Source organism: Meles meles, chromosome X (genome assembly GCF_922984935.1).
Source record: "Meles meles chromosome X, mMelMel3.1 paternal haplotype, whole genome shotgun sequence".
Lineage (NCBI taxonomy): Eukaryota > Metazoa > Chordata > Mammalia > Carnivora > Mustelidae > Meles > Meles meles.
In genome coordinates, this window is record NC_060087.1 from 7,911,920 (window position 1) to 7,936,753 (window position 24,834).

The window sequence follows — 24,834 nt, forward strand, 5'->3', positions numbered from 1 at the left end:
TGTTCCCTGAATAACATACATAAGACTCATAACGTTTACCATGTTTCCTCTTTTCAGATCTTTCTATTATGTGGTCATTGTCAGCTCTTCTCAAAAGCATGCATGAAAATCACACACACCCGTGGTTCTCAAGTGGGAGTGATTTTGTCCCTGAGGGGACATGTGGCAATGCCTGGAGACATTTCTGGTTGTCACAGCTTGGGCGGGGGAGTGCTACTGGCATCTAATGACTAGAACCCGGGGAGGCCACTCACCATCTTACAGTGTGCAGGGCAGCTCCTACCACAAAAATCATCCTGCCCCAAATGCTCACTTTGCTGAGGCTAAGAAACCGCAAGAAAGACATAAAGACACAGCATTGAACTCAACAGGTATCTTAAAATTGGGATTTTGTCTATACCTGTCCAATGAAAGAGCTATTCGGCCATGCAATTCAACAACACGGATGGCCACAGTAAGTCAACGAAGGTACAATATTTGATTGTTGGTTTATTACAGTGACAGAACAGGGAGGAGGGAGGACAACTCGGCTCATCTATCTCGATCGTCTAAATGAGTCAGACGAGCTGTGCGAACTCAGGGCACTTGGGGAGCACTCCCTTCTCTCCCCGGCTACGCCGGTGCCACCTTGAGCCCCACCTCTGAGGCTTGGGTTTCCTCAGACACAAACCAGAAAACCTGTCAAACCCACTAGCTGGATTTGACACAGACCGTATCTAAACACTTCACAAGCTGTATAAGACGATAATAAGGGGGTATTTATTATGACCTGCCGTTTCTCTGAAAGTGTTGCCAGGCAATCACGGATTCATGCACACCGTCCGTGACCGTCATACTCCAGCATCTCGACAGCCCATCCAAACGAAGACCGGCTGGTTCGCAGTCCTAAGTAACTCTCGAACACGCTAACTGCTCTCCACCTCCGGTCCAGCTGCCATCATACAAAGGTCATTCTTCTCTCATCTCTCCCCGGCCCCACCACCAGAATGCACTCTGCCTCCTGCTCACCCTCAACTCCGTCCTGGGCTCCACGTAGATGGAATGCAAATCTGACCAAGTCACCAAAAGGCGTTAAGGACAACACCCAGCTGGAAGGATGGAGTCACACCATAAACCAAATGTGGGAAAACCGTGGGAGGAAAGGTTGGGAGAGCATTAGCTGCTACAGAACATTTTTGTTCTGATGATAAAAACAAGAAGACGGTGGTGCTATACTTTGGAAACCGGTCACATTAAACAAATGGAGAGTGCTCTTGTCTACTTAAGACCATTATGACCATGTAAAAAACATGAGCAAGTGTTGTGGCAACTCTTAGCATTTTCACTATTCAATCGTCCCTTTAGAAAACAGACGAAATAGCAGGCACACAACAGGCACTTAACAAGTGTTTGTTGAATGAATAAAAGGTGAGCCACTGATTCCTTATGGGAAGTCTCGCCTTGGGCAAATGAAAAAGCACCGAAGGAACAACATTAAATCCTTGCCCCCTGGATTACATCTCAAGGTAGGCAGGAGGTACTAAGATACGGGAATACCCAGTGGGGCAGAACCACGTGGCTCAGAGGAAGTGGATTCTTTGTGCTAAGAGGCAAACTGAGCTTTTGGAATTACTTAAACCAGGATGGGGGAAGCAGACGAGGAGAGCAGTGTTAGAAGAGATGTTAAGCCATAGAGGGTTATGTTGATATGAAAAGCCATGGGTCACACTTAATAAAGAACATTCTTTTGACTTGTGACTGACACAGAGCTGCTGAATGCTGCTGCTTTATCACCCGTAAGTATGCATGAGAAATTTCTAGAGGACCCCGGGTGATTTCTTCCAACCTGAAAGCCAACAAATTCCCTCTGGAATCTTCTTTTTTATAGCCCTAAAGCAGAAAATAGGCATGTGGAGATCTGTGCGTGAATAAAAGGCTAGTTCATCAGCGAATCTTCAGAGCACGAGAGGAGATGTCAGCATTAGCTTGACTCTGAGTGTATGCTTTTAGCAGGATGAGACAGCTGAATAATAGTTTTGTTGTTGTTGTTGTTTACATATACATAATCTTATTAAACTTTTTATTTACATAAGGAATGCACAACTAGATAAAAGTATAATAATCTTTGATTATTATAATCAAATATAGTAAATTCCATAGAGCCAACTGATTTCTACAAAGTGTTTTCATTGGTTTTTGAGGACCACTCATCAGTAACCAACCTTAGGTCACAGCTGATTATAGTTTTGACATGAGAATAGTTTTTAAATTGTTTGGGGATGCATCTGCCTAACTGAGGCAATAATCATTCGTAGAATGGATAGATTTTTTTTTTTAAGTAAGGAAGCAGTTCTCACCTTTCCTCCTCCACTTGGGAAATGGCATAGAGACTTCAGACTGTAAATCAAAGGGCATCAACACACAGTTCAAAATCTGGAAAAGGTGGTGGGGTAAAATGTCGACTGGGCGTAATGAGCACAGACTCCAGAACCTTCAGTGCAAGGAAATCTCTGCCAAAACTGGGTTACCCTTAATATCACTTTAAAAGGAAAATCACTGAGCCATGAGTGTCTCCAAAAACGAGCATTAGTAACTTACTAGTGTTTCAGTTGTCATTTCAAGGCAAATTAACGGCAAAACTAGAGAAAGCCATGATAAGATTCCTAGAATGTTTGCCGGTAGGGACCCTGATGATTTTCTAATTCAGGTCCTCTTTTTTTTTTTTCCTCCTAACGCCTCAGCATGAAAGGGTAAGGGCTTCCAGATTAGCCCAGCTGATCCAGGATCCACCCTGGCAACAAGAACCAGGACCTCCATATTTACAACTCCTGTCCACTCTCCACTCCTTTCTTTAAATAAAATATATTTTTTTAGTTGTTGTTGTTTGTTTTTTTTTAATGTGGAGAGTGCATTTTGGAGGACAGGAATTCCAGACAGATAGCTGTCAGACTAATTATAAATACTGATGATTCTTAACTTTGTGCCTGCTTCTCTCCGATTTTAAAGTAGCATGTATAATTTCAGCAGTGAACATCACGTCAAAGACAACTCGGTAAAGCAGCAGATGGCAGGACGACTGCAATGGCCCATCTCAAAACACATCTTACAACTGCAAAATACACGTCTGAAGACCACGGAGAGCCAAGGCTGCTGCCTGCCGGCTCCCTGCAGGCGGCATTCAGAACCTTCAGGAGTAGTACTCATTCCTCAAAAACATCTCTTTTCTCTCTTTCTTTCTCTCTCTCTCTCAAAAATAAACTCAATCTAGAATCTGGATTTGCCGGTTCGTCATTCACCTTGAAACCTTGACTCCTTCTTTAAAAGAGGAAAAGCCCTTGAGCTTTTAGTCTGTGGTGTCTTGCCGACCCCTGTGCAGAATCCACGCAGTGCCTGGCACTCAGTTTACCCGAAGTCCCGGGTAAGTATCTGAGGAGCATTTGAGTCAACAGGGAGGACAGAAGCCACTGGCAGAAGACCCCCTGGCGTCACCTCGTGTTAATCGGATAATGTGCGACATTCCGTCCCGCCACAAACTCTGAGGGAGATGCACACCCTCTTTTCCAGAAGCAAACCGGTTGCACCCCAAAGTGCCGTGCAGCATTTTCTCCCAAGAATCCACTAGCCCCACGCTCAGATCGCGGAGCAGCCCTGCCTCCCCGCCAGTTGCATTCTCCTTCTTGCCGCATATCTGACCGAAGGTTGAGTGGGCGAACCTGGGCCCCAGGAGCTCCGTTTCTCAGCCCTGGCTGGCGAGGCGGCGGCAGAACTCAGCCTCTGGCCGCGAGCGCCGTGTCCACCGCGCGGGGCAAAGGCACGCGGGCTTCAGGGCTGGGGGCTCCCATTCTAGGGTGCAGCCGAGTTTCTAAGCAGGTGACACTCGGGGGTGACGCCCGGGACGCCTTCCAACACCCTAACCCCCCGACCAGGACCTCTGGGGAGATACTGGTCCCGTCAACCCCAAGCTGTCACCTCCCAGGCCGGCCAAGTGGCGCCCCCTGTCGCCCCTGTGCGTGCCGGGACACTCACCGCGTAGTGCAGCTGCGGTTTCTGGCGGTGTGCCGGGTCCCCCATGTCGCCACTGAGAAGGAGTGACGGGCCCCTGAGCACAGCCTGGGGTCGCGGCGTCTCTCCGAGGTCCCCCTATTTCACCGCCATCCCGGGTCAGCCCCCGGACGCGAGCCCCGTTCCCCGCGCCCTCAGCGCTCCGCAAAGCCCGCAGGCACCAGCGTCCCGCCTAGAGGCTGACAGGGACCGGGAGGAGGTGGCGGCCGCGACGTAGAGGAAGGAGAGGGAGGTGGAGGAGGAGGAGGGCGAGGAGGAGGAGAGGAGGAGGAGGAGGAGAGGAGGGGGAGGAGAGGGGAGCGGCGGAGTCAGATGGGATGGGCGGGTGCTTAATTCCTTCCGCTCCTGGCGGGCTCCTGTCACGGCCGCCGCCGCTGCCGCCGCCAGCTGCTGGGGGCTGCAGCGACCGAGCGCGCCCACGACAGGTGTCAGGGCGGCCGGCGCTCCCACCTCCTGCCCCTCCACCCCTGCCGGGCCCGTGGGAGCCGCGCTGCCAGCGCTGGGGCTGCGAAAGCCCTCAGCACCAGCGAGAGGGCGAGCTTGGGTTTCCAAGAAAGAGCGACTTTCGCTAACTTTGAAAGGGGTGTGGGCCTGACGCTGGAAGGCGATTCGGAACCCGCTTCGGGGAGGGCGGAGTTTTGGTGCTCGGAAAGCCCTCCTTGGCGAGAGTCTCGATGGCGGGAACCCCGGGAGAGGGCAGGCCTGAGACGGGCCAAGTAATGCAGCCCCGGGGAAGTGAGGAAGGCCTGAGGAAGGCCCGGCGGGTTGCCGACCTGACCGCGCCACTTTGGGTAAACTGAGTCCCAGAGAGCTTGCGGGACCTGGGCATGTCTGAGGAACCCCGCTGGAAGCGGGAGTCGCGTGAGAATCTGCCGGACGCAATGGCTGGTGTTGGTGCCAGGCTGAATCCGAGTTGGGGGCTGGGGTCGCTGCTTTCTGTGCCTTAGTTCTGACGTGCGCCTCAGGAAAGGGCACAGCACGAGTCTGGAAACAGAAGAAACGTATTCTCTTTGCAAATGCTGCCAGAGGAACCAAATGATTTTTAGCACACACTGGAGGGTCACAGCACCACTGAACACTGGCCTCCGCTGTATGATCCCTTGGGGAAGTGTGCACTTGGAAACACCCCAGAGGTCCCTCCCTCGGCCTGGCATTCTGTGATTTACCTGAGGTTTCCCAAAAGCTAAGTCCAGACAAAGGCAGGGTCTGGGGCCAGTGTGGAGACTCCAGATCCAGTGAAATCCATCAATCAAAGCCGGAGAAGGGTAGCTACCCAGGGGAAGGCGGGTTTCTGGGTGGCCTGTCTCCATTCTTCAGGGTTCCCACGGTACTGGACTTGGCCAGGAGCACTTCCTGTGCTCTGTGTGGGTGCACAGGGTGGGAATAAAGGAAATAATATGTGTCCCCCATGTTTGAGCCCTTACAATTCAGCTGGATGAACCACCCAACTAATAATATTTTGAAAACAATGGCATCGTAATTGTAAATATGGACATTGTAAAAACAACAACAACAACAACTGGGAATGTGAAGCCAGGGGCACAGGTATCCTGAGGACTAGATAATCCCATGACCACTCATCTTTCTGGAAAGCTCTAAGATTACATTTGCTAAAGCTGATCACATGCTTGCCCTCTGATCCAGGAATTCCACTCCTAGATGCGTGGAGAAATGGGTGCCAATGGCTTCCTCACGTACGAGGATATTTAAAATCTTTAGGTAGATTCGCCAAAATGAAAACAATCGAGATGCCCATCAACAGCTCCGCGATGGACCGGTGGTGGTCTGTTCACACAATGGGATATTACTCAGCAATGAACGGAACAGAATACTGACACACACGATGACACGGATTATTCTCACAAATGTGGAAAGAAATCATACACAAAATAGGACACAGTGTATAATCCTACTTACTTATTCCAGAATTGAAATTCAAATGTTGAACTGAAATAGGCAACTGTGACCAACTTATGGTTACAGAAGCCACAACAGGGATAAATAAACAAGGAAATAAATATAAACAAATGAATATCTATAACCAAGATAGGGAGTTGGTACTGACTGGGAAGGGGGCACAAGGGAACCTTTCGGGGTGCTGGAGACGTTCTGTATCTTGATCGGTTAGACACCTTACCCGAGGACACCCACATGTAAAATCTCACTGAGCACTCCAGTTCAGATTCCTGTAATTTACACCCTTTGCTATGTGTATTTTATACTGCAGTAACATAAAAATAAGCTAAAAACCAGTGCCCTGTCCCAAACGGGAACTTATGACCAGCGTGTTGCCCCCTGTCTTGAGAGAAAGTCCACGTCACCATTCACCCCAGTCCCCCTGCAGCCCGCGCTGCACAGGTCTCCTTCACCCTGTGCTGCCTGGGAGACCAGAGCTCGCCTGCTCACCTTGGAGGTCCTCCCTGCTTCCTCACACCTCCAGGCAGAGCTGGAAAAATGATATGCTCAAGTCCCCTCTTCACTTTGGCTCTGCTCTGCTGTAGAAAGCAGCCGTTAGAGCTCTGGCAGCGAAGACCCGTAGGATAAGGCAGAGAACCAGCATCGGCTTCACCACGCGGCATCTTTCAGAGAATGAAGCCCGGACCCATTTAGGGACCTTCACTTCACCGTGGTCTATTTAGAAAGCTGAACTCTCTAGCTTTAGGATTTCTCTATCATACTGGCCATCGAACCTCCAAAGCTAAAAATCCTTTGCCCTACAGAAACAGGTTCATTATTAATATACATAAACAATACAAGGTGTGTCCCTGGATTTAAAAACCTGAACTGTGGGGCGCCTGGGTAGCTCAATCAGTTAAGCCTCTGCCTTCAGCTCAGATCATGATCCTGGGGTCCTGGGATGGACTGAGCCCTGCATGGGGCTCCCTGCTAAGTGGGAAGTCTGCTTCTCTCTTTCTCTCTGCCCCTCCCCCAACTCGTGCTTGCTCTTTCTTTCAAATAAATAAATCAAATTTTTAAAAAACACCTTAACAACAGTGCTGTGATCATTACCCCTGAGTAAGCCGCCCCCACGTTAAATTGGCTCCCCTCACATTGTTGGTGTGCCACCGTTGAAAAATGTGTTGTCACGGAACAGCATTATCATAAGCCAGAAAAAAATCCATCATTCCCGAACTGTGTGCTTACATTCTAGGAATGACTTCTGCCTGCTGGCATATTCCTTGCTAAATTGTCACTGCTAAGTCAGAGTTAAATTCTTAAGTGCAACAGGGCTGTTTTTCCGTGTTTGAAAGGTCTGGGGAGATAAGACAAAGCATTTGAGAAAGGAAATGATCGATTCATGCTGCAAGACACTAAATTCACCTCAGAGGGAATCCCACACCTTTTCAATTCTCAGTCTGCTCGTTCAAGACTCAAGAAGGGACCTAGGAGATTGTGCCAAACTTGTAAAGTCCTATTAAGTCTTAAACAATTTGAATTCCACACATTATTTCTGTTTGAATATATTTCAAGGCATAGTTTAAACACCGCTCCAATCAACAAGTCTTATTTGCACATCTCTGCTCCTAAGTATCCTCTCCATGGTGTTTATTTATTCACTCGGTCACTCATTCAGTAAATATTTTTAAGGGCATACAATCTGCCGGTATTGTCCTAGGTCATTTAAACTACATTTTAACATGGCAGGTGGTTTCGAAATTCCAGTTTTGTCTGTTGGGTGACCATGGGAGATGACCCCAAGCACATGAACCCGCCCCTAGCGGAGGCTGAAGTTCATGCCACTCGCTCGTTACGTTAAGAGCCTGTGTGGCTAATGTTCTCTTCTGGTTAGTCACTTTTTCAAAAAATAATACATTTCTCTGATGTTTATCATTTCCCCCAGAGAGGACTCAGAAATAATCTCTAGGAGTTCCTCCACCAGCATCACTTTTGAGATAAACATGTGTCATCCTCACAGCGAATTTCCTTGCCTTCCTGTCCCCTGAACATGACAGCATTTTCAGGACTAAGGGCTGTCCTTGCCACCACAGCATTGAAATTAAAACCCCTGTTTGCATTTACTCCGCCCGCCTATAAGCTGAGTTGACATTTTCCACACTCTGGTGCCAGCCCAGGGGTGATTAGTTTTTCAGGAAAACTTTACCCAAACCCACGGAAGCAAATTCAGCTTCAGAGTTTAAGAGGAGCTAAGGGCCATCTGAGCACTAAAACCTACGTAGGCTCGCAGGGTAAGGCCCCGCTTGGAGGCCCGGCCCTGTCACAGAGTAGCTCTGAGACCCTCTTGGGTGGGGAGACCCCTTCCCTAAAACCCTGTGCCTATGCTCTGCCATCCTACTGTCTTGTCAATCCACCTGCTAGGGTACTTCTCAAATTCTGAATTTAAAAAAATTGGTAACATATAATGTGCAGCTTAATGAATTTTTGCAAAACATATGCCCATCATGAGCATCACTGAAGTCAACCGAGAGAGTCCCAAGTCCCTCGGCTGTATTGTAACACCCTCCCCCCCAGCGGCAGACACTGCCCTCTATTTTATGGACTTGACTTCTTTGCTTCCCTTTTATAGCAGGGTTTCTCAATCCTAGCACTGTTGACATTTGGGAACCAATAATCCTCCACTCCCCCACCAGCTTTATTGAGATAGAATTAACATATAACATTATTTAAGTTTCAATATTTATTTAAATAATTACCAGAATAAGATGAGTTCATATTTCTATCTCTTCACATAGTGACCATATCTTGTGTGTGTAGTGAGAACATTTAAGACCTATTCTCTTAGAAACTTTCAAGTATACAACATAGTATTATTAATTACAGTCACCACACCACACACTGGATCCCTAGAACTTCTTCATCTTATAACTGGAAGGAAATTTGTACCATTTGACCATCATCCCCTCGTTTCCCCCACCCCAGGCAGCCACCATTGTACTCTCTGTTTCTATGAATTTGCTTGTCTTTTTTTAGATTCCACATATAAGTGAGATCACCAGTATTTGTCTTTCTCTGACTTATTTCACTTAGCATAATGGCCTTGAGGTCCATCCATGTTGTTGCCAGTGGTAGGATTTCCCTTTGCTGTGGCTGAAATACGTGTATGTACACACACACACACACACACACACACACGAGATGGGGAGAGACAGAGACCGAGACAGAGACCGAGACAGAGACAGAGACAGAGACAGAGACAGAGACAGACAGGGAGAGATGGGGGTCAGGGAGAGCTGTCACACTTTCCTTATCCATTTAGCTGCAGACATATACTTAGGCTGTGTTCCTATCTTGGCTATTGCAAATAATACTACAATGAACATGGGAGGGCAGATATCTCTTCGAGATCCTAACTCCAGTCCTTTCGGATACACATCCAGAAGTGGGATTGCTGGATCATACAGTAGCTAACGAACCTCCATCCATTTCCCACAGGGGCTGCAGCAATTTCCATTCCTACCAACAGCATGCTAGGGTCCCCTTTCTCCACACGCTCACCAACGCTTGCTATCATGTGTCTTTTTGATAAAAGCCACCCTGACAGGTGACATGATATCTTCGTGTGGTTTTGATTTGTGTTTCCTTGATGATAAGTGATGCTGACCACTTTTTCATGTGTCTCTTGGCCATCTGTCCGTCTTCCCTGGAAAAATGTCTATTCCAGTCCTTCGCCTGTTTTTACACTGGACTGCTTGGGTTTGTTTTGGTTTTGGTTTTGCTCTTGAGTTATTTCGCTGTTAACCCTTCATCACATACAGGGTTGGCAGATATTTTCTCCCATTCCTTCTACCTTTTCCTTTTGTCAATTGCTTCTTTTGCTGGGCAGAAGCTTTTTACTTTGATGTCATCCCACTGTTTATTTTTGCTTTTGTTTCTTGTAGCTTTGGTATCATACTGACAGTTCTTGACTGTGGAGGCCTTCTTCTACCCACTAGACGCCAGCATTATCTCCCTCCACCAACTGTGGCAACCACAACTGTCTCCAGACATTGACTAATACTCCCTGGGGTGGGGAGCAAGATCACCCCTGTTTTGAGAACTACTGCTTCTTAGGAAGTTGAGCATCCATAAATATTAGAGCTCAGTGTGGTCGGTTTTCTTACTTTATATAAATGATTTCTACGTATACTTTATTACATGTGGCTTCTTTCACTCAATATTGTCTTAAGGCTCTTCCATGGCGTAGGTAGACATAGTTGATTCATACCCACTGTTGTTTGGAATCTCACTGTATGTGTTTACCACTGTTTATCTTTCCAACTGTGATGGACATTTGTGTCCTTCCCAGTCTGGGACTACTGAAAACCATACTGCTTGTATATCCTTCCACAAACCTCCTTGGGCACAAGCACATGCATTTGTATAGGGTGCACATCTAGAAACGGACTTGCTAGGTCATAGGTATGCATGTCTTTAACTTGATTGGACAGTGCCCAATAATTTTCTGAACTCATTGTACCAATTCGAATCTTTATTTACACTACAGTATAAATAGACTGAACACAGTTTATATAAAGACTGAACATAGTTTAGAGTTGTCTCTCTTCTAGGTTTTCTCATGGGGCTACAAAGATACAACTCAGGAAATCAAATCTAGGACCAGGAAGGAGAGATGGGGAAGAAGCTTAAGGTCCTCTTCGTCCCAAATCACATGTATCCCGTAAGTGAAGACTTTAGTAGCCCTGCTCAGGCCATGCCATTGCTGACTCCGTCCACACATACCGTTAAAGCGATGGATACATCAGCTATGCCTTTGGAGAAAGACATTTTATTTGGCAGAAGTTCAGTATACTGGGAGGGGGGCACAGTATCTCAGCAACCCAACTGCAAACGTAAGCGTCACGTATAGAATTACCATTTTGTCCCATGGCCACAATTTCTCCCCTTCTTCTTAAGTCTAACATGGATGTGTAGATGGGAGGGATCCAAGAAAGAATAAAGGATCCCATCCCTTGCTCCAGGTAAGCTAGAGAGAGACAACCCCCAGCCTGAAGACACACCCTGTCCGAAGAACAGTGAAAGAGGAATTCCTAGGGGTGCTGGGAATGGTGCCTGGAGCTGTGCTGACAAAGGACAGAGAAGAAAGAGAAGAGTACCCTGGCATCCCCTCCTCCTATTGCGTTCAGCCTTGATCCCGCCTACACAGAATATCAAGAAGTTCTACATCGTGATGAGCACTGGGTGTTTTATGCAACTGATGAATCATTGAACATTACATCAAAAACTAATGATGTACTGTGTAGTGGCCAACTGAATTTAAATTTTAAAAATTAAAAAAAAAAAGAAGTTACGTATCAGCCAGAACCGACAACGTGGTTGATGATTTGTGAATGCAGGGGTGAAAGTCAAGGGAGGGAAGGTGAGGATAAAGTGATCATTAAAATAGGTTCAGCTTGGTATGACTGGTTTGTCCTTTTCCTGCCATTTTGATATTTTTCCTGAAGAACTGCTGTATTCGATATCAGAGAGCCAGGGAAAGTGTCCTTCAAAAGTATCCACAGAGAGATATTTCTAAAATGAATTTTCTATTCAAGCGTCAGTAGGCAAAAAGAGGAGGCTGCAATCCCTCTGGTTATGGGTTCCCCCCAATAAGAGTGTGAGATTAAGGAAACTGCTTTTCATTATATCCATCATCTAATATTAGTCTATTGCCTTTGCTCGACCCATTAGGACACCCTCTCCTCGCGTGGTGCCGCAGCACGGAAAGCCTGCAGGATGCTCCTGGCTGCCCCAGGGCTGCAGGTGTGGGGATTACTATTTGGAGCGATAACAATCCCACTAATTATTGAGCTCACACGTCACTGATCCTTTGTTCAACTGGATGCTTTGCGAATAGCAAATCTGGATCCTTGGAATCACAGTGTGAGGAAAGTATGATTATCCCCCATTTTATTCATGAGGGTGATTAACTTGCTCTGCACATCTGGTAAATGGCGGAGTTGAGATGTAAATGAAAGATGGGTCCATATCTCTTTGTGGACCATTCTGGTACATTTCCAAGTAGAGACTCTCGTTGATATATGAGATTACTATGGGGGCTTCTTGCAAAACGGGGTCGGACACCACCAGTGCCCCAGCCATATCTCTGAGGCTGGTAGTTCTTTTTCCCTCCAAAGGGACACTTGGCAATGTCTGGAGAGATTTTTGGTTGTCACAAAATGGGTATGTGGGTGGGGGCTGCCACTTGCGACCAGTGGGGAGAAGCAGGGGCTGTTGCCAACCGTCCTACAGTGTGTAGGACGCCCTCCCCCCAAACAAAGAACAATCTTGCCAAAAATGTCAAGAGTGTCAAGGTTGTTAAACCTTCCACAGACCTAAGAAATCCATCTTTTAATAATTTCTACTTAGTAGTGCATCCCACACCAACAACAACTTGTCTCTCAGTGGAGTGGGTAACATTTCACCCAAGAAAACAAGGAGAAATATCCTGAGAGCAGAAGAGTAGGGCTGAGCAACGGGACTTACCCACAAGTGGCTCTCCAGGCAACATGGCATGCTGAAAAGCTAGCAGGTAGGGTAAAAACTGGCTATTTGTGTGACCCAAACAGACAGCTATAGAGTCCTTTGGAGCACTTGACGAGTCACGCACGAAACCATTGTTAAAACCTCAAAAACCCCTCATTTCAGAGGCTCCGCAATAATAGGAATGATGGCACCTGACATTACTCTCGTCCTGAGAACTTTCAAAGCAATTTCACATGGAACGGTGTCTGCCCCCCTCCTTAACCTATTGTGCGATTATGATTTTCATTTTTCATAGGGAGAGGGACATATAAGGCAAATATTAAGAATACGTTGCCAGAAGTGTAATAAAATGAGGAGACAGAATGCCCTTCGCTTGCCAAGTCACCTAAACCTGCTTGTAGCCCATTAATCCACCAGACAGGGAAGATGGGCCAGAGAGTTCCTGATCGCCAAGAAATGCTTGAATCAGAAAGATTGAGCACCAACAGTTCAACAGGGCCTTTACCACCTTGCTGTGCAGTCAGAGCCAACCAAAGAAAGCTGTTCCAAGCTTAATTTCTTGATTTGTTTTCTTTGGGACCCTGCTTTATAAAAGTGGTTCTCAACTAGGGGCAAGGCAATTTTGTCCCTCAAGGCATATTTGGCAACGTCCGGAGATTTTTGGGGGGGGGGGGGTCACAAGTGGGGGTGGGGACATGACGTGCTACTCGTATTTATTGGATAGATGCCAGACATCCCACAACAAACAGGATGCACCCCCCCCCACACAGACACCGACTCCCGTGCCGCGAACACACATATACACAGCCAAGAATGTCCTGGTCCTCAATACCAGTAGGGCCAAGGTTGAGGTAACCCTACATTATAGATGAAGTTGTTCCAGCCAAAATAATTTTAATACAGCAGAATCTAAGCATTGGACTAGGGCTTTTTCATTATTTCAATTTTAGTTGCCATCCTTCTTCACGTTCATAAACGCAGCATATAGGGCAGATATGACCTGGAGAGATTACAAGATTTCTTCTCCCTTTCAGCAGAACACAGGACAAGAGGAAAAGAGATTAGAAATAAATGGCTAATCAGTGTTTCTGAAAGTATGGTCTTTAGGACGACATACATTAAAATCACTTGGCAGGGGATATTAAAAAAAAAAAAAAAAGATTGTGAGGACCTCCCCAAAACACAACAACTCTGAATCTCTTGAAGTACCACCTCGGGACTGACATTTTTAGCAAGATCCTTTGACTGTTATCACGTACAACAACACAGTTGGAAAGCCACTGATGCCATGGTAGTAAAACGCAGAAACGAAAGCCTAGAAAGGGCAAATGACTTGTTCAAGGTCATGCAGCTAGCATGAGACAACATCAGAACCCATCCGGCCCTCTGGATTGAATGTTAGAGGAATGTAGAAAACATTGCTAACTCCATGACTAACAAGCCAGAATCAGATCCATTTGTGGTTATTAACGAGTAAAGGAACATAACATTTGGCCCAGTTCACCACAGCCTCGAGCCTGCTAAGTGACTTGCTACATTTTTCCTGTGGTTTTGTCAAGTTTTCTCCCCACTGTCTTTGTGACTAACGGTAAAAAGAATGCTACACATGACTTCTTTCAAAGCTCTTAGGATAACTGATCTCCATTAAACTTTAATTTTTCAAAAACCATGGAATTCCTTTTTCTCACGTGAACATGTCAAAAAATGACAAATGTGTATAAATCACACAAATTATTAGTCCTTTTAGATTTTCCAATGGGAAAATCCCTTCAGAGTCTACTGAAAAACCTTCCCACCTAGAAACAATTCCGTTCCCCATCTTAGCTAAATAAAGTTGCCAGCCACTATTCTCCTGTGGTTGATGGGAGAGTTTGAGATTTGGAACAAAGGAAAGCTGGTTTGTACATCATAATAGACCGTGTGACAACTTCAAGGCTCTCAGTTTGCATTTCTGTGACTCCCATTTTTACAGTGGAATGATCAAAAGAACAATGAAAATTCAGTCTGTGAGAGCTGAAGAAGGCCATGGAGACAATGATGAATGATTTGAAGGGACATCATGTGTAAGAAAGGAAAGCCTTGTCAGTTTTCTCCAGAAGGCTGGACAAGGATCAAGAGTGGAAATTAGGAAGACTTGGATTTTGGCTCAACATAAGAAAAAACTTTCTACATCTAACCTGGCGATTCCACTCCCAAGTATATAACAAAAAGGAATTAAAACATACGTGTGCACAAAAACTTGTACACTTATGTTCATAGCGCCATTATTTACAATAGCCTAAAATGGAAACCATTCCAATGTCCATCAACTGACTGATGGATAAACAAAATGTGGTCTATCCACATTTCATACAACGGAAGATTATTTGGCCATAAAAAGGGATGAAATACTTTATATGATAAAACATGGATGAACCTTAGAAACATGATGCTAAGTGAAAGAAGCCAGTCACAAAAGACCACACAGACCACATGATTCCATTTATTAGAAATGTCCCCAGACAAGACAAATCCACAAAGACCAAAAGTAGGTCTGTGGTTGTCTAGGGCCGGGGAGATGAGAAGATGGGGAGTTGAAGAGACGATAGCCAAAAAGTACAGGGTTTCTTTGCAGGGTGAGGAAAATGGTCTAAAACTGATTGTGCGGATGGTTGCATGACTGAGTATACTGACGTCCAGCTGGATGAAACGTGAATCCGATCTCCATAAAGCTACTAGAAAGAAAGAAAGGGGCACCTGGGTGGCACAGTCGGTTAAGTATCTGGCTCTTGATTTCAGCTCAGATCATGATCTCAGGGTCATGACACCAAGCACTGCATCAGGCCCCGTGCTCAGCGGGGAGTCTGCTGGGCACTCGCTCTCGCTCTCGCTCTCTCTCTCCACCTCTGCCCTCCCCCATCTTGCATGTATATGTGTGCGCACTCTCAGGTAAATAAATATTTTTAAGGAAAAGAAGGAAAGGAGGGAGGGAAGGAGGGAGGCCTTCATAATAAATTGAGTGGTGCCAGAGAAGACAGGCAGCTATCCCAGGACGTGGTGGTTTCTTCTCCAGGACATTTAATAAGCCGAGCCCGGAGAGCCTCAGCTGGAGAGCTGCGCTACGTGAGAAGTTTCACTGTTGCACCTGCGACTCTGAAATGTCAGAGTCAACATTTCATCCCTTTCCTGTTTCCCTGACTACGACACGAGTGGCTCCAGGCTAAAGACGGGTTTCTATTAGTTTTTTCAGTCCACTCTCTGATCCAGTCTTTCAACGCTAAGTGAAGGCAAGGCCTTGTGTGACTTGTCTCAGTAAGAGTTGCTTCTTGCCTGAGGCAGAGATCCCCAGAAACAGACACTAAGATAAGGATTCATGTGCAAGTGATTTATTAAGGACAGGTTCCCAGGAGACATCAGTAAGGGGAAGGCGTAACAGGGTAAGACAGGGGAGGAAGCCAAGTAATGGTGTGATTTCTGGCAAAGTCCCCGTCTCAGCCTGGTCCTGGGGGTGGGGGGAGGGGGAGTTCCCGAGTGTCGATTCCATCTCAGAGTTGTCTCATCTCAAACCAAAGGAGCTGAGCTTTAACATTCTCACACCTGCCAGCCATGGGCTATGGGATGCCCCAGGGTGATGTAAATTCTCAGGCACTTCCTGTTCTTTGTGGGTACAGGGAAACTGCTCGAGAATCCCAAGGGATGTCCTCTGAAGTTCACAGATGTTGGTCATTAGAAGCAAACCACATGGAAGCTGGGGGATGGGGCAGGCACACAAAACTGATAACAGATCTGTGATATTCTGGGCAAAGCACCAATAGCAAGTATCCACTGCACTTTCTGGTGGAAAACTTGTCAAGCCCTAAAGGCTTGGACTAAAGGTTTAGGACTCTGTTCCTACGTCCAGAGGTCCTGAGCAGGGTGGAAACTTGTAGCCTCCAAAGTATTTCCAGCAAGGTGAAGTATGAGCCGGTTTTCCAAGGCTTGGCACTCCAGCTCATCCTCTTTCTTGCTCATAAAGCACACGCATCCCAGGGAATTTCTCAGCAGCTTCGCTATCCCCAGTTGTCACTTCGCCACCTACTAAGTTTGGGTAGATTCCCAAAGCTGCCAATCCACAGAACCATCCAGGACTGGGTTACGTTACTTACTGGATTGGTTTCCTTTTGCCAAATTATAGATCATCACAAACATATTTAAGCTGTTGATTCCTAACAACACAGGTAGTTGCTCTCTGTTTCATCAATCATTTTACGACATCACTGGTTGGTTACCATCTTTGGGGGGGTGGAGATTACACGAATGAGTGTGTGCATCCCTGCGTGTGCCTGTGTGTGTGTGTATGTGTGTGGAGACAGAGAGAGAGAGGTTAGAACAGTGCCAGGCATATATATATAAGCTCTGTATCAATGTTTGCTATCATCACACAGGTACGGTCAGGTTATATGGTGAGGGCTTTGTCCTCAAAATTGTTCTTCTGCTGGGGTCCCTGGATGGTTCGGTTGGTTAAGCATCTGCCTTCAGTTCGGGTCATGATCCCAGGGTCCTGGGATTGAGCCCTGCGTCCCTCTCCCTGCTCAGCAGGAGTCTGCTTCTCCCTCTCCCTCTGCCTGCCGCTCCTCCCTGCTTGTTCTCTCTCTTTCTCTTTCTGTCGAATAAATAAATAAAATCTTTTAAAAAACTGTTCTTCTGCCAAAGAACATGCAACAATTTTTCTTACCTATTTCAATTTTGAAAAATGGCTTCTGCTTCACCTTCCCCTCTGATACTTCCTACTAGCACTTTCTTCTCCCACTTCCTCTGAGGTTACCATACAAGATGGGGTTAATGATAAAACTCCTCAGTACCGAATAGAAAGGGAGTAAATATTAGGTAGACTGAAAAACAAAGGGAGGGGGGTAGGGCAGAAACAAAATGAGCTCCCAGAAACTCTTTTTTTTTTTGTTTTTTCCCAGAAACTCTTAATGCATATTTTTGGCAGTGAGGAGACAGCTAGAGGGCTTTACTCCAGAGTTTGGTTTTGTTTGTATCTGTGAAAGTGCACAAGGTGAAATTCCATAAATAGAGGAGCTTCTGGACCACTTTCTATTGCTAATATTTTCTTTTCCTCTGACGTCTGTCCCCAGCATCTCTGTTGATGGTGAGCACTTAATAAATGCATGATGACTGATGTTAGAAGTGTTACAGGGGCCCAAATCATTCTAGCAGGAGCATAAAGAATTCCAGAAAATGCCGGAAAATACCAAAGGTGAAAAATTATCACTCAATGAATTTACAAAAGCCTGAAGAGAAAGCACATTGCCCTTCAACATTATTTGTTCGGTGCGGTTTGGTTTTCCTTGGTTTGGTTAGTTCTAAAGGAACAAATGAGGGGAGATGTTTGTCTCCAATCTGGCACAGGAGTCAGTAAAAATGATTTTTATGTTTCCGAATGGTTGAAAGGAAAATCAAAAGAAGTATAAGGTTTCATGACATGTGCAAATGACAAAAATCTCCAATTTCAGCATTCATCATCAATAAGGTCTCACTGGAGCACAGTCACGCCCGCTCCTGTACACATTTGTCTATGGCCGCTTTCGATGCCCTAACATACCTGGTCTTTTCCCCAAAATGTTCACTGACCTCTGACTTAGAAAACTAAAAGAGAACTTTGGTTTGTTTGATTTTTTTTGCTCCACTTTGGCTTTCATTTTCTCCCTTCTGGAGTTTTACAAGCCCAAAGAAAAAATATATCTTCTACATATTCCTTTCTATGAACATTTTGATTATTCTATTTCATTTATAGTCTTGAAGCAGACAATTGCCAAAGATAAGCCAGCCCATTTAGGTGAGGCAGACTTCCAGATTGGATTCTGCTCTCCACGCATCTGAGCTTTTGGAGACACATCGATGCTATTTCTAGAAGTCTCAGGTAAATGTATGTGGGATTCGTTCAGTCTGCAGAAGACATCCCACCCCCATTTCTTTTTTTTTTTTAAGATTTTATTTATTTATTTGACAGACAGAGATCACAAGTAGCAGAGAGGCAGGCAGAGAGAGAGGAGGAAGCAGGCTCCCTGCCGAGCAGAGAGCCCGATGCGGGGCTCGATCCAGAAGCCTGGGATCATGACCTGAGCCGAAGGCAGAGGCTTTAACCCGCTGAGCCACCCAGGTGTCCCCCCCACCCCCATTTCTTTTAGAATAATATACACCATAACTAAAAACAAACATTCCCTTATTTCATTTGTATTTACTCTTCTCCAATCATCTGTCCCGACTGGGATTTGCGTTCTCATCAAAAAGAAAGTTTTTCCTGTGCCCTCATCTGGCAAGTTCAATCCTGATCTTAGACACATGCCTCTCCCTCCAAAATTGAACTGGGTTCATACCCATCTGCACCGGATTCAGTTACATGCCATGACACGCGTTCTGCGACCAGAAAAGCAGAAGATTCTAAAACAACCGTGTCTATATTTGGCCCTCAGAGTCGGGCCGTTTTGCCCTGCCTTAAAAACCCTAGGCCGCTCACAGGAAGTAACCTCAGACTGTTATTTATTTTTATGGCGTAAACGTTGTATCAGGCTGTGACTTTCAGGCCATGCCATACCGGAAAGACAAATGTGCGTGCATATAAAATGTTCAGACTAGCCAAGATTCTGGAAGGTCACTAGAACCCAACCCATTTTTTACAACTAGCCCAATGCCGGTAGCACCCTCTGCACATTCCGGACATTCCAAAATGTGACCATCCACCTTCTTGTCTTCTTGCCAGGGGAGGTGCCCTTTGAAATTGTAGGTCACACATTAGACATGAGTCCTTCGTTTCCAAGGGGTGAACCCTACCGCCTGTAATACCATTCTGCCCGAATCATATCCACCACCTCCCTCCCCCCACCCTTTCATTTCCCCTTTGCCGGTGCGCCTGCCACTAGCTTCTCTGGCTCCCCAGGACCTTACGGACCCATCCCACCCCCCCAATAGGAGGCACTGCAGGCCTTTTGGTGGGACCTCTGCTAGCCCACTCATCTTGTCTGTTTCCTCCTAAAACATTGTTCTCCTTGAAGGCAGGGGCTGTCCTTGTCATCTTCTTACCTCCAGAGCCTGGTCCTGTGCCTACCACACAGCAACCACTGGAGAACTATCTATTGAGTGCTGTTATTATGTATGAGTCCAGGAGGTGAGAACAATCACCATTTGGTGATGACAGTACCAGCAAGTCTACAAAGAACAGGAACCAGAATCCGCTACGATGGCAGTGACTGCTCTCTGGAGTAATCTGGTAGTTTATCCAACACAATCGTTTTTCTTGGTTCCTGTCTGGACTTCCCCTGCGCTCATGGTCCATGCTGCAGACAGCTCTCAATTATCATTAGGACACTGTGACGAGTGACTGAAGAGCAAAAGCCTTTAAAATCATAATTCTGGTTTTTAGGAAGGAATTCGCCACTTCTCTAGAAAAGTTGAGTCCCCAGGAACTTACAGGGACATTGTCCAACCTCAGGGCCGCCATTTTCGGTTATAGAGTAGCTACATTCCAGGGCCTCCCATAAGGGAATTCAGCATGAGCAAGAGGCAGATGTGGCTTACAGAACAAGAGAGCTTCCTAAGGACACATCGGTCTACGCAGGGGTTAGTAGGCAGGGATCTCTGCTTCGGTTTCTCACGCGACAAGGGGAATCCACTCCAAATCCTGCCAAAAGGCCAAGTTTTGATAACAGCCCATCCCATCTTGACACATTGATCTCTGTTCATCTCTGGAATCAGACACTGAGACCTAACTGCACGATGGGCTAATACGGAGGGGCCACCCTGGGGCAGGACAATTGGCTTCTCCTAAGATGGGGCTCTCCAAATGTTTTGGCTCACAAAGCAAGGAGCCCACTTGGCTTCTGACCACAGGAGCTTGGCAACAGCACCCTTGTTCCAAAGCCCCCAGTCCCCAGCTGCGCTCTCTTCCGGTGACTGCTAAGGGAAAAAAAACAGAAGGAACAGGGAAGTTACCTCCCTGATCAGGAGTAACCCAAACACTGGGGCCGAGGCGGTGGGCGTCACTTGGCTTTCTACAGCCAGATCTCCATTTCCACAAAAATGCAAGTCAGGCAGTTTTCGGTGGCTTCTCTTCAACTGATATTTGGATTTTTTTTCTCAAAAAATTGTCCTTTCAGGTGCTATACCAGACCTGGGAGGCCGCGGCAACATAATCTAAATCTTCTGAGATTCCTATAAACAGTCAGCTCTGGTTCCTTCTCATGACTTGCCAGTTGTTTTCTTTCTTTCAGAGGATGGGAATTTTAAAAATCTCATGAATGTCTACACATATGTACTCAAATATATACACACACGTGGTAATATATATTTTTATACACACATATATATAGTCACAAGTCTTATAAAATCCATAAACATGATATTTTTAGATTAAAGATTCCGGATAGTTATGAAATGTGAGAAGTACATCTGATGTATGAACCAGAACTTCTGGATTGAACAGCACACTTATTAACTATTATCCAATTGTTTAAACTTAGTTTATAGCAGTGCCTTTTTTTTTAAAGTCTGGCCATCAATTAATGCTTGGGTTATTATTTCCCTTTTATTCATTCTTAGATTTAATGTTTTTCTTTTAGAATTCCTCACTTGCCTCCAGGAGAGAAACAAATTTAACACAATCTAGCAGCCAAAAATTTGGGTGATTCTTTAAAAAGACCTGGCTCTTTCTTCTGACCTTCTCCTTCATTGTTAAAATATTTTATTTATTTATTTATTTATTTGAAAGCTGACTCTCCACTGAGCACAGAGCCCAACATGGGGCTCGATCCCATGACCCCGAGATCACGACCTGAGTCAAAACCAGGAGTCAGATGCCCAACCAACTGAGCCACCCAGTCGCCCCTCTTCTGTCCTCCTTGAAAACCTGCCTCAGCTCCATGGCTTTAGAGAAATAACACTTTAATCCTTTTGAAAATCAAAAATTGATGTTCTGAGGACGCGCACATAAGTCAAGCAGCCTCCCACACAAGACTGGGCAGCCGGCCCAAACACAAGAGCGCAGTTGAGGCAGACAACACTCAGCACACAAACAGTTCCCTCCGTCTCCAGCGCCTCTTTACAACCTCACAGAGTTAAGACTAAACATAAATGAAAAAAATCCCTCCTTCCAAATTGTCTTCTTAGGATCCATAAATTCCACATCCCCCTGGCCTCGCAGCCTTCGCTTGCTCCTTTGGCCTGCAAGCCCAGGGACACGGGGGCCGCTCCGCGGGTCAAGCCACCGCAGCTAGACACAGCCATCCCGTCCCCGCTGTGCGGCGGGGCCCCCGGAGCTCCGAGCCCCCGGAGGGCCACGCTGTCAGGGTGGCTGCAGTCTGATGCACAAAAGCTGTGCGGAGGAAATGTGTTCCATTTGTTCCTGAGACTAGAATGCAGACAAAGTCTCAGACAAAGGGCACGGCCAGTTGGGGAGCCTCGTGCAATCGTCTCATGAGGAACACATCACCATAGGAGACATTTTTCTAAAAAAGATTTTTCTTTCTTTCGCCAGCCTTATTGACATGTAACTGACATACAACACTGTGTACGTGTAAGGGGTCCAAAGTGTTGATTCCATACACATTTCTTCTTTTTCACTGACGTGTAGTTGACACACGGTATGACATTATTTTCAGGGATACAACGTAGTGATTCAATATTTGTGCGCGTGATAAAGTGATTCCCTAATAAATCTGTCAGCGTACAAAGTTGTTAGGTGTTATTAACTATGTTCTCTGGGCTGTACCTGGTATCCCCTTGTCTTATTTCTTTTATAACTGGGCGTTTGTCCCTTTGAATCTCCTGCCCCGATTTTGCCCCACCCCACCCCCCAAAGACCACCAGATAATTCTCTGTACCTACAAGTCTGTTTCTGTTTCCGTTTGTTGTCGTGATCGTTGGTGTTGGTGTTGCCGTTCATTTGTTTGGCTTTTGCAGATTCCACGTATAAGTGAAATCATATGGTATTTGTCTTTGTCTGACTTATTTCACTTAGCATCATGGGCCACGGTTTTAATAGAAAACTGGCTGAGAGTAGCACTGCTAGGTTTCCAGCTTTCAAGAGATGGGTGTTCTTTTTCCTTCTCGGGGCGGGGAGGGGACTCCTTACTGAACTACAAAACACGAGCCAAACAGTACTGAATTCCTAAGTGCACCGTTCAGCACACTTTGCCACAGCGAAGAGCCCTGAAGAATGACTGCCCGGATCAAGAAAAGCCCCCTTCTGTGTGTTATCCCCCCAAGGATCCCCTAGCCTGACCACCGACCCCAGAGGTTTTGTTTTGTTTGCCCGTCTCGGGACTTCCCGTCATACGATCCCACGGTGGCCCGCGTGGTCTTCGGGCCTGGCCTCTTCCATCGCTGATACCTGTTAGAGCATGTTAGTGGCCCTTCGTCTTCTTCGCAGAGAAGCACTCCACGGCAGGAATAAAAAACGATCGCCTCCCACTTCTACTGCTGAGAGACATTTTACCAGAACAGCGCTCACAGGAACCTTCTAGGACATGCCTTTTAGTGAGCGTAGGTAGGCATTTCTGTCAGGGTTACAGCTGGGAGGAGAAAGTAGAAGCACCGCATTCTCGGGGAACATACGCTCGGCTTCGGTAGCTGCCGGCCGCCGCTCTTCCCGAGCCGGGTGCGGTTCTCTCTGCCACGGGCGACGCGCGAGGAGTCCGCCTCTCCAGCCTCAGTGCCGACGTGGTGAGCTCAGCGTGCTCTCCCTTGCCTCGTGAGAGCCCGTCCGACGGGCGAGGGGCGGTGTGCACTGCGGCTTTCATAACATTTCCTGGGGACTGAGGAGTTGGAGCACTTTTCCTCTGTGTGTTGGTCTTTGGATATCCTTTTTGCAAAGTGTCTGTTTCTAGTCTGTTGCCCATTTTCCCACTGAGTTGTCTGTCCAGAATGGGGTTGGCAACGTTTTCACGTAAAGGGCCACATGGAAAGTATTTCTCGCTTTGCAGGCCAGACGGTTTCTGTCACAGCTTCGCTCAACTCTGCTGTGACGGCACAAAAGCAGCCACGGGTCGTATGTTAACGAAAGGGTGTCACTGAGTCCCAGTAAAGTTTTACTGACTAAAACAGTCCGTGGGTGGAATTTAGCCCACAGGCCATGGTTTGGTCACCTCTACTTTAAAAGACCTAGGTGGCTGTGATTTTTAGATATTACCAAAAGCTGAGCCACATCCCAGGGCTTGCTAATTGTTTATCTGGTATCCACCGTTCTTCCTGGTGTCCTGACACAGGGCGGGCCCCGTAGGAGCTGGCTGAAAGAAACTGGAGACGCCAGAGACCAAGCATACGTACGGCTTCTAGGAAACTGTTACAGGGAAGCTGTCTCAGAAAGGATGACCCTTAGAGCTCCCCTCACCCTTATTTTTTCTGTCTAAGACATGTGCACAATGGCTGGACGTCTAGCGGCTATCTTGTCACCATGAGACAACCTAGAATATGAAAGCTGGCGCTGAGACTGGAAACAAAAAGAACGAGAGACACTCGTGACTGTTGAACTGCTATACTAGTCCAATTCTTTCATGGGTTCTATGTGCAAGGAAATTCCCACCCACCTGCTTGAGACACTCTTATTTCACTTCTGTAACTGGCAGCCCCGGGGTAATTTGTAATGGATAAAAGAAAACTCCCATCCTGTTGGGTTATATTTTTATCCCTCCTAACTCCTGACTGAAATTTTAGCTTTTCAGTTTTATTGTTTCGCTATCTCATCCATCGTCATGAAACACTTAGCACATGCCTTTTTATCTTTTCGGGCTTTCTCTGTGTGTGTGGGTTTCTGTCCTGTTTGCTCCCCTTGGGCACATACTTTTTTGATGGAGAAGAAACATCTCATACTCTGTGTCCACAGTAAGTAGTCCTTCCATCACGTGTAGTCAGCTTCAAAAAACAATTCTTTGTGATGATGATGTTTATGTTCAAATGGTGAAGAACATACGTCTTTCGGCAAAAGGACATCATATTTTTGGTCCAAACGACAGTGAAAGAAAGGCGACCTTAGGCTCTAAAGACAAAGGGCAGGGCTGGGTACCCTCTTACGAGGCACGCAGTTCTGCAATACTGACACTCTAAATTTAGGCAAATCAAAATTACACTCTTTGGGGCACTGTTTATTTGACAGAGAGAGATCACAAGTAGGCAGAGAGGCAGGCAGAGAGAGGGGAAGGAAGCAGGCTCCCCGCTGAGCAGAGAGCCCGATGCGGGGCTGGATCCCAGGACCCTGAGATCATGACCCGAGCCGAGGGCAGAGGCTTTAACCCACTGAGCCACCCAGGCGCCTCTTTGGGGCACTGTTTAACCTTCAGGCGTACTAGCGGGAGATCCATTTCTTATGTTTGGAGTGCATTCGAGCTGAGGTTCAGGTGATCATATAAGACTTCCTCA

At 46.5% G+C, this 24,834-nt stretch overlaps 1 protein-coding gene across 4 annotated transcripts in view; it reads right to left on the reverse strand.

Annotated features, from left to right (window-relative positions):
- The window catches only part of ARHGAP6 (Rho GTPase activating protein 6), a 502,257-nt gene that overhangs the window by 248,977 nt on the left and 228,446 nt on the right, over window positions 1–24,834 (reverse strand). Inside the window, exon 1 of one of the 4 annotated variants that reach the window (XM_045995549.1) lies at window positions 4,006–4,564. The exons of the other annotated variants lie outside the window; for them this stretch is intronic. Within the exon in view, the coding sequence (XP_045851505.1) occupies window positions 4,006–4,050 (45 nt within the window). The 5' untranslated portion in view covers window positions 4,051–4,564. Of the gene's footprint in view, window positions 1–4,005; window positions 4,565–24,834 lie in introns of those variants that run through there. 4 annotated transcript variants of the gene reach the window in all.